General features: G+C 38.4%; 1 protein-coding gene across 8 annotated transcripts in view; it reads left to right on the plus strand.

Moving 5' to 3' along the window:
• Positions 1-642: 642 nt before the first annotated feature.
• RBM39 (RNA binding motif protein 39) overlaps positions 643-12,636 on the plus strand; it is a gene marked incomplete at its 5' end in the record, with an annotated part of 50,456 nt that continues 38,462 nt past the window's right edge. For 7 of the 8 annotated variants that reach the window (XM_080716053.1, XM_080716055.1, XM_080716059.1 and 4 more), the window contains 3 exons: positions 643-693; positions 2,437-2,486; positions 9,187-9,381. In XM_080716053.1, the coding sequence (XP_080572179.1) occupies positions 643-693; positions 2,437-2,486; positions 9,187-9,381 (296 nt within the window). Of the gene's footprint in view, positions 712-2,436; positions 2,487-9,186; positions 9,382-12,636 lie in introns of all 8 variants that reach the window. The other variant, XM_080716052.1, reaches the window with a different exon arrangement.

The following is a 12,636-nucleotide window of genomic DNA, read 5'->3' on the forward strand; positions in this document are numbered from 1 at the left end:
GAAAGCCCGCACAGGTACGGGGTGGTCGAGGACCCGTTCATTTTCAGAGCTTTCTCGAGGTCTGATGCTTCTCTGCGCCTTGATAACCCCCAGGGCTGTTGTGAACGGCTGGGTGGGGGTTCTCGAGAAATCGGCTCCATTTCCGCGGCCGCACCCATGTTTTTCGGCCTGGCGGATTGAGGATTCTTGGGGTGGCGGGGACCCCGGGAAGCCTCGGGCAGATGACGCCCGGTCCCCTCGAGGCCCGGGCCGGCCGCGACCTCCCAACATGGCGCCAGTCGAACGTTTCCTTGGCATACAACTCCTCCCAACAGAAGGAGTTTCCCTTTGCTTCCAAGATGGCAGAGCGAGTGAGTTTTGTGCCGAAAGAGACGCTCTGGCCGGTGGCACTTCAGTTCTGCTCTGGAGACTCATTGTAGAATTTTAAAAATCGCACATTGAGGTCTCTGTATTTGTGTTTGGTTTAAGGGACGTTTCAGAATTATAGAAACCAAGCTCGATGAAGTGTGACTTAAGGCATTTGTAGAGCTTTAGAAGGCTTGTCTCAGGTTTTGGAGTGTGGTGACTGAGGGAAAAAATGGAGCATAAGTGAAAAGTGATTCCTTAACGGGAGTGTCTTGTCTTCCCCAGGCGTTAGAGAAAATGGCAGACGATATTGATATTGAAGCAATGCTTGAGGCTCCTTACAAGAAGGTGAGAAAAAGCACGTCGGTGAGGTGTATATATTTCTTAATTTAGCATTATTCACGAAACTACTGCTGAAATGTAAACTAATCTCCCCGGAGCCCTCTTGATTTATCTTATCAGAGATGCATTACGTGTAACTTACGAAAGTAAATATATGCTATTGATGTAATAATATTGTGCAGTAGTTTCACTTCAGCGTGATGAATAAATGCCCATCTATCTCTCTTTGTAGACTTGCCTAACGATATCTCACCTCTACTCCCATGAATTCACCTTTGATTCCAGTGTGAACTGTCAATCATAAGGTAGTAATTGAGTGACTTATCGCTGTACCGTGGTCCCCTAGGTAAAATGACTCAACTAAGAATTACCAGCTCCAGTTTGGTATAGCAAAAAGGTGAATGTAGTGGTTTGGGAAAATAGCAGGGGTCCAAGAATAATGAAGCATAACCAGTCAATGGCAAGTAAATATTTTAATAAGTCTCTTGAGAAATCGGTGAGATTTAAAATTTTCCATATATATACACACATCTGAAAGACTGGTAATAGTAAACCTTGAAACAGGCAGGTGGTGATCTGCTTCTCAGTTAATAATTACAAAAATTCTTGGATCCCTGAATAGACATTAAAAATAAAAGGCAAGAGGCAGTATCACAGCTTAGAGTCACTTGATGACTGTACTGCTGTTCTCCATATTGTTTTGTTTTTAATTAGGCCCTGCCATAGTCTTTCACTCTAAAAGCTACAAAGGAATTATCTTGGCTAATAATATAGTATGACCCGTTTCAGTATCAAGTAAAGTAAAACTATCTTTTCATTCTTTCACCATTTGGTGGTGAAAATAGCAGTATGCATGCGTTATCACTGGTGTCACAACTGTAAATTTATACGTGAGCAGTTATGGTTCTATAATAGCTGATCAAACTTTAAACATTGCGCTAAACCTTTTAAAATAATACGTTTGATTTGGAGTGTATAGCACGACCATGTGGTACCTTTTGGATGAATTCTGATAACTTTAGTGTAATAGTTTTTTAATGCTTAGACTCGAAGAGCTACGTTCTGTTTTAATGTTAAGATTCTTGTGTCTTAGTTAACATGGATGTAATTCCATGTAAACAGGTATGGAAGTAGGAAATGTTTAGGCTGGACTGGTGGATTATTAATTAACTTTCTTGGGTTCTTGGGAGTCAACATTACTAAAGCAGTGTGAATCCCTGTTTGCTTCAGGGCGAGATGTGTGACAGAGGTGGCATCAAGCTCTTACAGTCCCAACCCTCCAACGGAAATGGGCGAAGATCTCAGGAATGGCATCGGTCACAGGAAATCGATAGTGGCTGGCTACTAGCATGGCCACTTGGGGCTTAGGCAGTAATAGAGCCATGGTACTGACGAAAGGGACCATAGCACATGGAATAAAACTCATAAAAGGACATTGTTCATGTTTTATAGAAATTATATTTAACCACTTCTACATTATATATCTGGATAATTTAATATCTCTTAAACTCTGTAAGAAAATAAAATTTACATGTTAATGTGGAGAGATTTTTATTTTTGTATCTTAATTGTAAGCAACAAAATGGTTAAACACCATCTGAATTTTTTTATAGCCTTCCATTCTAAAATATAAATAAGTAATTAGTTTTAAAATTGTTTTGTATTTTCTTATTCCTATCCCTTTACCCTTTGACAACTTGAAATGTTACCACTTCGTCCTCATGATGTTCTTCTATCAACCCTGCTTAGGATGAGAACAAGTTGAGCAGTGCTAATGGCCATGAAGAACGTAGCAAAAAGTAAGTTTTAAGAAGGGTTGGGGTTGGGGGTTGGATAACTTATGATATCAGAATATCAAACTAAAGTTCTCTTTTGAAGCTTTTCTTTGACACTTAGAAAACTGGTTCTTTACCTTTTGGGATGAACTGTTCTTTATTACAAAACTGGACTTTTTGGCCTATATTTCAGAATATGGTTTCAGGGACTTTTTGGATATCTTCTCCATCAAGAGAGTTCTGTTAGGCTGGGTGTGCTGGTGCATACCTGTGATCCCAGTACCTGGGATGCTGAGACAGGAGGATTGCAGATTTGAGGATAGCCTTATCAAATAATTAGACTCAGCATAGTGACTCTGTTTCAAAATAAAAATGGGTTGGGGGTATAGCTCAGAGGTAGAATGTTCTTGGTTTCAATTCCCAGTGCTACACACACAAAAAGGAGTTCTTGTATTAAACCAGGCATGGTGGGACACACCTGTAATTCTAGCTGTTCAGGAGACTGTGGCAGGAAGATGGCAAATTTGATGCCAGCCCATGAAACATGTCAAGACCATACCTCAAAAAAAAAAAATAGAATAAGAGTTTATTAGAGAATGGCTATTTTTAAATTTAACTTTGAATTAAGTCAGGTGTGGTGGCAAATGATTTTAATCTTAGTACTTGGGAGCTGGAGACAGGAGGAGCTCAAGTTTGAGGACGGCCTCAGCTAGTGGTGAAACTTATCCCAAAGAGGTTGTGTTTCAAAGTAAAAATAAAATAGGGCTGGGAGCATAGCTCAGAGGTAGAATGCCTCTGGATATTTATGCCCAGTACCACAAAAACAAAACAGAAGACTTTGAATTAATATTTGATGATGCTAACAGTGAAACTATACTTAGTGAACTTAAAAAAGATGAGTTATATTAGAAAAGGTAAAGGCGGGGGTGGTGGTGCACGCTTGTAATCCCAGCATTTGGGAGGCTTTAGAGAGTAGGATGGAGGTTCGCGGCCAGCCTCAGCTGCTTAATGAGGCCCTTTGCAACTCATTGAGACCCTGTTTAAAAATAAAGAATAAGCCGGGCGTGGTGGCGCCTGCTTGTAATCCCCATGCTTGGGAGGCAGAGCCAGGAGGATTGCGCTGGTTTGGAGTCAGCCTCGCTGGCTTAAGAGACCCTGTTTCCAAATAAAAAAATGTAAAATAGGTCTGGGAGTGTAGCCCGGAGGTAGAAGGGCTTTCAGGAACCCCAGTACCACCCCCCCAAAAAAAATTAATTAATTAAAATAAATAAATAAAAATGAAGAATAAAAAATAGGGCTGGGGTTGTACCTCAGAGGTAGAATGCCCTTGGGTTCCATCCCCAGTACCAAAAAAGGGGTAATAATCAGGCTATAAATATTGGCTGCTCTAAATCATTAAAGGAATCAGAGCTGTGAATTATTTCTATTGCTGTTGAAACTGCCTTTCATATATGAGGTAGCATACTTAAGTACTAAGTATGGTTTTCATAATCTTAATGTCTTTTAACCTTGGTGGAATAAAATAAGAACGGAGTTCTTGAAAATTATGCATATTTTATGCACTATTTTGGATTAGATGACTAACTCAGAAATTGGCTACAGTCTACTACTGATAAATTGGACCCACTTGAGTAGTGTTTGGTGATGTTTCCTTTCAGCTCTAAGGTTACTGCATAATCTTGTGATAGTTTTTTGAACATTCAATTTTATTAGCTATGTTTTATGTCATATTAAAACATTTTTTCAAGCACTCTACAATATATAATGAAAAATGATAAAATGGCCATTTAGTTGAATCTTTTTCTCTGAAGAGCTCAAAGGGAATAATTTTTAGGCCCTTTGTAACTGAGACACTGTTTCAAAAAAAAAAAAGAAATCTTTTTAAAAAAATAGGACTGGGGGTGTAGCTTGGAGTTAGAATGCCCCTGGGTTTCATCCCTGGTACCACAAAAAAGGGGAAATAATTATTGCCTTGGTCATCCTTACAGCAACTTTGATAGGTAGGCTGATACAATTTAGTAAAATTATGAGAAAATTTTTTTATTTGGGATATGTAGGTTTGCTAAATCAGTATTTATATTTCCCTTAAAATTAGTAATGGACTAAAATGATGAAGTTTGTAGAAAATGTTTTGTCTGGCACAATTGTAGGTGAGAGTCACCTATAATTCACAAGTGGACATGGCAATCAGTTTGGGTTTAGACTTGAATTATTATGTCGTCTGGTTTTAAAACTTAAGCAAATTAGCAGTTTTCTAATCTTTATTTTTGTAGTTCTGTAATAAACTTTAGGAAGGAGGTTTCTATGTTCACAAAAATGATGCCGTCTAGATGGCAGATATAGTACCTGGATGTCAAGCATTTCACTTTACATGCTAAAAGGATGAGGACATAATGCTTTTGCGTACAGACCTTATTGTACCATTTTCTATTGTCAGTCCATGCCATTAACATCATTTCCAGTTTGTTTTTATCCTTTGTCTAAACTCATTAATTTACTAAGCTTTTCTAAAAGTTGAGCAATCATGCTCTCTATAGGTTCTCTATAGTGACCTATATTTATCTGATAAAGAGTCCAAGTCAGCTGTGGTGCCCACACATTTGTAATCCCAGTACTTGGGAAGCTGAGAAAGGAGGGTCATGGTTCACAGCCAGCCTCAGCTACTGCCTCATCTACTTAGTAAGGCTCTCTGCACTCTGCAACTTAGTGAGACACCCTGTTTTAAAATAAAGAATAAAAAACCTCAGAGGTAGAATGTTCCTGGGTTTAATCCCCAGAACCACCTAAAAAGTCCTCTGGAGCTAAGTAGAAGAATTTACAATTTAATTGGCCTTGTGATTCTTTAAGGGAAGACCTTTATTAAAGAATTTGATCATTCAGAATATATAAAATAATTTTCTATCAGATACCTGATTATTATAGCTGATTAAGTGGCTCCCTTGTTCAACAAGAAAACAATTTTGGTACTTAGGGATAGATAAAATATTAAAAAGTCTAGGCGTGGTGATGCATACCTAATCCAGTACTTGGGAGACTGAGACATGAGCACAGGTTTGAGGCTAACCTCAGCAGTTTAGTTAGGCTGTTTCATAATAAAATAGGGCTGGAAAAGACAGAATATTCTGGGGTTCCACTCAGAGAACTCCCCTTTCCAGAAATAACTATATGTAACAAGTAAATGGTCTGTCTTTGCTTTGGTCCTAGTTTAAAAATTAAGTCTTAAAGATGCCATTTTGTAAATTTTCATCCTAAAACTAAAAATTTTCTTAAAAGCCATCGTCAGCTGCTAGGCACAGTTCGAAAAAATTTGGGAGCCGGGTGTGGTGGTGCACACTTGTAATCCCAGCATTTGGGAGGCTGAGACTGCAGATCGCGGTTCGCGGTCAGCCTCAGCTACTTAGTGAGACCCTGTTTCAAAATAAAGAATAAAAAATAGGGCAGCTGGTATAGCTTGGAGGTTGAATGCCCCTGGGTGCCATCCTCAGACCTGCAAAAAAAAAGAGAAAAAGGTTTAGGGGTGTTATTTCTGGGTTCAGCCCCTATTAACACTAACATACAAATACACTCTCAACATTGAGTTAAAATTTCCAAGGTAGTAAGAAAATGGACATTCTGAGAAATAGTTGATTTTAAATAATATGTTTTAAAACATAGTAATTGTGATTCTCAACACATGCAATTTATTGTATGCTGGTAGTAAAAGGGGAACTGAGCTTAACACATTATCTTATTAGTTAACCTGAGTTGTCACCTTGTGTTTGGCAAGACCTCAAAATACACTCTGTAAGTACCTTAAGTATCTGAGGTTGCCCTCAAGGGGTTATTTGTTAGTATAAGTAGTTTTGCCATCTTAAACCAGCTTCTGTTCTGTTAAGCTCTTTAAAGAACTACTTAAAGGATAGTAAAATGACACAGTTGAAATATATTGGCTACTGTGGTATGGATTATCTATAAATTTTGGGATAAATGACTTTCTATTTTTTTTTTCTTATTTTCCAGAATACTTTGCATTTAAAATTTAGATCTTCTTACATGGAAGAGGTCAAATCCAGTTATAGCAAAACAGCTTTACAACAGAGGCCATATAACCAAAAAATCCAAAGGCCCAGACCAGTGGACCATTTACTTCAATGATGTTCAGTACCAAATTCCACTGCCACTAAAGACTTTGGAAAGTCCCATATAAGTTGTAACAGGATTTGACTATTAGTATGGGTTTTCATAAGAGTTTTTTAGTTAATATTTTTTGAAGCTGGAATTTGTTTATAGAGAAGTATGCTGGTCTCTTTCTACCTTTAATTTTTTTTTTCCTGGGCTTTTATGCAAAAGATTGTATTTTCTGAATACTTTAGTGTGTTTTCTTATCTTTCTGGGGTTGCCTTCAGATGTTGGTGGGACTTGTTTAAAAAGGTTCAAGGAAGACATTAGCTTTCTTAAAATTATTGACGTCTTGGCAGAATAAGTTTTGGGATTTATAATAGGTAAATAGGAAGGTTGGCTGCCCGTCTACTATGGGCTGTCTTTGAGCAGAGTGAAAAGTTTGTCCTTTTTTTGTACGAAATGGAATTTGTACCTTGTACCCTAATTTGAATTTACTATATATAGGACTTAAGGTTTTAGCTGTCTCACAGAATTAGTCTATAGTGTCAGATTTTTGTGGCAATACAGCTGGAATGTTATTATTGCCCTTTTGGGTATTGCTTTGAGAGAGAGAGAGATATATATATATAATGGGTGTGGCCTAATTTTGTCATGTGCTACCTAGCATATATATTTCTGACAGTCAGGTGGATTATCTTGAAATTTTAGACAAAGTTTCTGCCTCCTTGGAAAGCTCTACATCTCCTTGTGATTGGAGTGTGGGTTTCAAGATTCCAGAAGGTGGGTGTCTTCATTTTCTATTTTCAATGCACTCTAAGATGACCTGCTTACAGGTTCTCTGAGGCCAACCTCAGTTGTTCTTGTGCTAACTTTTGCTTTGATTAGGACTATATATTTATTTAATTTTCTAGATAATGATGTTGAGTTCTCTAAATGTTCAATCTTTATTCACTACAAATTGACATTTTAGTGCAATTAAATTTATTTTGAAATGTCTTTTCATTATTTTGAAATATCTGAAGGCACCTCTAAATTGGGTGATAATATAAAAGTATACATTATAACATTTAATTATGAAATGAGTGGGTAGAATATTGTGAAGAATAAAAAAGTGAACAGAAATATATAACAACTCGCTCTTTTAATTTTCAGATTTTCAGATTTTATAGATTATGGAAGTCAAGTTGATGTTTTTGATTGAACCCCACAGGCTTGTATAAATGGCTTAAAATGGCATACTCCATTTTCTGGCGTATTTATTATAACTAAATCAAATTATTTTTAAATGGACACATGTATTTTACTGTATTAGTTCTTAGTGTTCTTTGTTATTGTATTTTTGCCTATGAATACCAAAATGTTGATGTCTTGTGACTCTTTGAAAATATAAAGTATTTCTATGCATAAATTTGGTACAAATTAGTGTATTTTACAGAAATTTTTATATGTGACCAAGGACTATTTCCTAAATGTGAGCATATACGCTTGTATATTTGATTTTATTAGAATAGTTTGTGGGATGCAGTCATGCTTATTGGCCTGTAGTATTGAGAGTTAAAAAACTTTTTTGCGAAACTGGGGATTGAACCCAGGGGTATTCTGCCTCTGAGCTATTCGTTCATTCTTATTTTTTATTCTTTATTTCGAAACAGGGTCTCACTGAGTTGCAAAGGGCCTCACTAAGTAGTAGCTGAGGCTCTCTGTGAGCTCTGATCCTCCTGTCTCAGCCTTTCAAATGCTGGGATTACAAGTGTACCACCATGCCTGGCTTTTATTTTTTATTTGGAAACAGGTTCTCATTAGGTTGATGAAAGTCTCACTGCTTGCTGAGGCTGTTCTCGAACCTGTGATCTTCATGTCTCAGCCTTCCAAAGGCCCTAGCTTAAACTTTAGCTTAAACTTTTATTTTGAAAAGTAAGATGTAGCCTCAGGTGTGGTGGCACAAGCTTGTGATCCTTGTATTTATGGCCAGCCTAAGCTCACTAATGAGGCCCTCGGCAACTTTGAAACCCTGGTTTAAAATAAATAAAAAAAAATAGGACTGGGAGTATAGTTTCAAGGTAGAATGTCTTTTGGTTCAATCCCCAGTACTGCCAAAAAAAAGAGAAATAAGATGTTATCAGATGAGGTTACATATTCCTCTACTTTCATTTCCTGGGAGGCTGAGACAGTAGGATCGTAGGTTTGGGGGCAGTCTCAGATAGTGGTGAGCCTCTTAACAAATCTAGTGAGGCTTTGATTAAAAATTAAAGTAGGATTGGAGATGTAGGTCGTGGTTTGAATGGCCCTGGGTTTAATCCCCACTACCACCAAAAAAATTAAAATGAGAGTTTGATTTTTACTTGGCAACAAGTCCTATTTTTTAACCTGTAAGCGATGCAGGAGATCTTTGCAGATCCTGTACATAAAGCATCTCTCGATTCCTTGACTAACCCTTTTCAGTTTTGGGACAAAAGAGGAGGTGTTTTACCATATGTAGAAATTTTTAGGTTATGTACCACCATTGCATGATTGCAAAAACAGAGAAACCATTTTGCAAAAGGATAAAAGATTCCAACCATAAAAGGAAGTTTTGGTGGTTTTTTAAACCAGCAAGATATAATGCTAATCATTTTCTTCTCAGGAGGAAAAAAAGCAAGAGCAGAAGTCGTAGTCATGAACGAAAGAGAAGCAAAAGTAAGGAACGGAAGCGAAGTAGAGACAGAGAAAGGAAGAAGAGCAAAAGCCGGGAAAGGAAGAGAAGTAGAAGCAAAGAAAGGAGACGAAGCCGTTCAAGAAGTCGAGATCGCAGATTCCGTGGCCGATACCGAAGTCCCTAGTATGTAACTATAATCATGATTTTGGAGATTCTTTGAATTTGTTTGCTCCTTAATAAAAATGGTTTTTCTTTTCATAGTTGGGGAATAAACCCAGGTGCCACCAAAGCACACCCCCAGCCCTGTTTTTTTTTTTTTTTTTTTTTTTTTTTTTTCACTGGGAATTGAAGCCAGGTACATTTTACCTCTGAGCTAAACTCCCAGCCCAAATTTATTTCTTATTTGGAAACAAGGTCTCACTAACTTGGAAAAGACTTTGCTAAGTTGTTAATGCTAGCTTCTACACTTCAATTCTCCTGTTACAGCTTCCCAAGTACTGCACCACCACGCCCAGATTTGATAAAGACAACTTGTTTAGTTTATCATTCTTATTTAAGGTTATTTATTTGTGATACTGTGGATGCAACCAAGGGGGCATTCTACCTCTGAGTGACACCCCAGCCTTTTTAATTTTTTGTTTTTTGTGGTACTAGGGATGGAACCCAGAAGCATTCTACCTCCGAACTATACCCCCAGCCCTATTTTTTATTTTATTTTGAAACAGGGTCTCACTGAGTTGCAAAGTGCCTAAGTAGCTGAGGCTGTTTGTGAACCACAATTCCTCCTGTCTCAGTCCCCCAAATGCTGGGATTGCAAGCTTGCCCCCACCATGCCCAGGTCAAGGTTATTAAGTAACAGTAAGATTGTATAAACTAAAAGTGCTTTGAAGATTAATTCACAGAAATTATAGTTCAGGTTTTTTTCCCCCTGTGGCACTGTGGATGGAGCCCAGAGTCATTCTACCTCTGAAATATACCCTGGCCTGTTTTTATTACTTATTTGTAAACAGGGTCTTGCTTAGTTGTAAATGCTCTCACTAAGTTGCCAAAGCGCTCGTGATGAACCTGTGATTATTCTGTCTCAACTTCCCAAGTACTCTTTCTTTCTTTCTTTCTTTCTTTCTTTCTTTCTTTCTTTCTTTCTTTCTTTCTTTCTTTCTTTTTCTTTCTTGCAGTACTAGGGATAGAACCCAGGGGCATTCTGCCTCCGAGCTACAACCCCAGCCCTTTATTTCTTTTCTTTTTTATTTTTTTATTTCCTTATTTTTGCGGGTCTGAGGATGGAACCCCAGACCCTTGTCCTATTTTTTATTCTTTAATTTGAAACAGGGTTTCACTGAGTTGCGGAGGGCCTCACTAAAGTAGCTGAGGGCTGTCCATGAACCATGATCCTCCTGTATCGGCCTACCGAATGCTGGGATTACAAGGCCTCACTAAGTAGCCGAGGCTGTCAGGGGTAACCGCGATCTTTCGGTCTCAGCCTCCCGAATGCTGGGATTTCAAACGTGCACCACCATGCCTGGCCCAAGTACTAGCCTTTCTGGTGTGCTTACATAACTGGCTTTACAGAAGTTAAACGATAGTATAAATTTCCTAAAAATTCCTGATATAAATACTTCTCAATTCTTGCTGTTTCTCTTAATATATCATGGGATGTGTTAAGATTAGTACTTCCAATTTTAAAATTTGAAATGTTGAGGATGGGTTCAAAAGACAGGTATGTATCTGAGCTGGGTGTGGTGGTACACACTTGTAATCCCAGCGTTTAGGTGACTGAAAGAGGAGGATCCAGGTACATGGACAAGCCTCAGCTACATAGTGAGGCCCTTTGAAATTGGTGAGACCCTTTTTCAAAAAGAAGAATAAAAAAATAAGGCTTTGGATGTAGCTCAGAGTTAGAATGCCCCTGATTTCATTCCTAGTACCAGGGGGGGAGAAAGATGTAACAGATTTATGTCTATGCAGTTATATTACCGTCTTTGTTTATTTACATATTTTAGAAAGGAAGTACTGTGGCCAGGTGTGGTGGCATATGCTTGTAATTTCAGCATTCAGGAGGCTGATACAAGAGGATAGCGATTCATGGACAGCCTCAGCTACTTAGTGCAGCTCTCTGTAACATAGTGAGACTGTTTCAAAATAATGAATAAAAAATAGGGCAGGGGGTGTAGCTCAGAGGTTGAAGGCCCCGGGGTTCCATCCACAGACCCATACACACAAAAAATAAAAATAATAAAATTAAAAAGACTAATAAACAGGACTGAAGGTACTATGCCCCTAGGTACCATCTCCCTAGTGTGGGGGGAAAAAAAGGGAGTACTATGCAGATAAGCTAATATAATGAGTGATGAAGGAGAAATAATGTAAATATAAACCAGATATACTTATTGAAATGTTTTGTGATTGTGATTAATTGAAGGCACTTAGTAACATAAAACTCTGATTATCTTTCATAGTTCTGAATCTTTTTTTTTTTTTACTAATACAAAAGTTTATTTAACAAAAAGTTTCATTTATTTATTTATTTTTTTATTTATTTATTTTTGCGGGTCTGGGGATGGAACCCAGGGGCATTTGACCTCCGAGCTACACCCCCTGCCCTATTTTTTATTCTTTATTTTGAAACCGGGTCTCACCGAGTTGCAGAGGGCCTCACTAAGTAGCTGAGGCTGTCCGTGAACCGTGATCCTCTAGGTCTCAGCCTCCCAAATGTTGGGATTACAAGCGAGCGTCACCACGCCCAGCTATCTTACAGTTTTTGGACTTTCTATTCAATTCATCAAGATGTACTGCATTATTTTTTTGGGGGTGCTGGTTATTGTATCCAGGAGCATTCTATGTCCAAGCTGCATCCCAGCCAGATTTTATTTTTCTGCTGTACTGGTGATGGAACCCAGGGGCATTTTATCTCTGAGCTACACTCCCAGCCCGATTTTTTATTTTGAAATGGTCGCACCTAGTTCCAAAGGGCCTCCCTAAGTAACTGAGACAGGCCGTGTACTGTGCTATTCTTGTGTCAGCTTCCCAAATGTTGGGATTAGAAGCATGTGCCACCACGCTCGGCTTATTCTTTATTTTTGAAAGACGGCCTCACTAAGTTGTAGAGGGCCTTACTTAGTAAGTGTGAGCCATCACACCCAGCTAGGGTGTACTGCATTTGTAAAGTAGGGTTGTTAAATCTTTTTTAATAGAATGCACTAAATGGGGGGTGAATTCATAGAGGGTGGATGCCTGCTTTGATCTTGGTCTGTACATATATTTTTATTTTTTTGCAGGTTTGGGGATGGAACCCAGAGGCATTTAAACTCCGAGCCACTGCAGCCCAGTGAAACAGGGTTTCACTGAGTTGCAGAGTGCCTCACTAAGTAGCTGAGGCTGTTGGCGAACCACGATCCTCTGGTCTCAGCCTCCCAAATGTTGGGATTACAAGCGAGCGTC

Source organism: Muscardinus avellanarius (assembly GCF_963383645.1).
Source record: "Muscardinus avellanarius genome assembly, chromosome: 19".
Lineage (NCBI taxonomy): Eukaryota > Metazoa > Chordata > Mammalia > Rodentia > Gliridae > Muscardinus > Muscardinus avellanarius.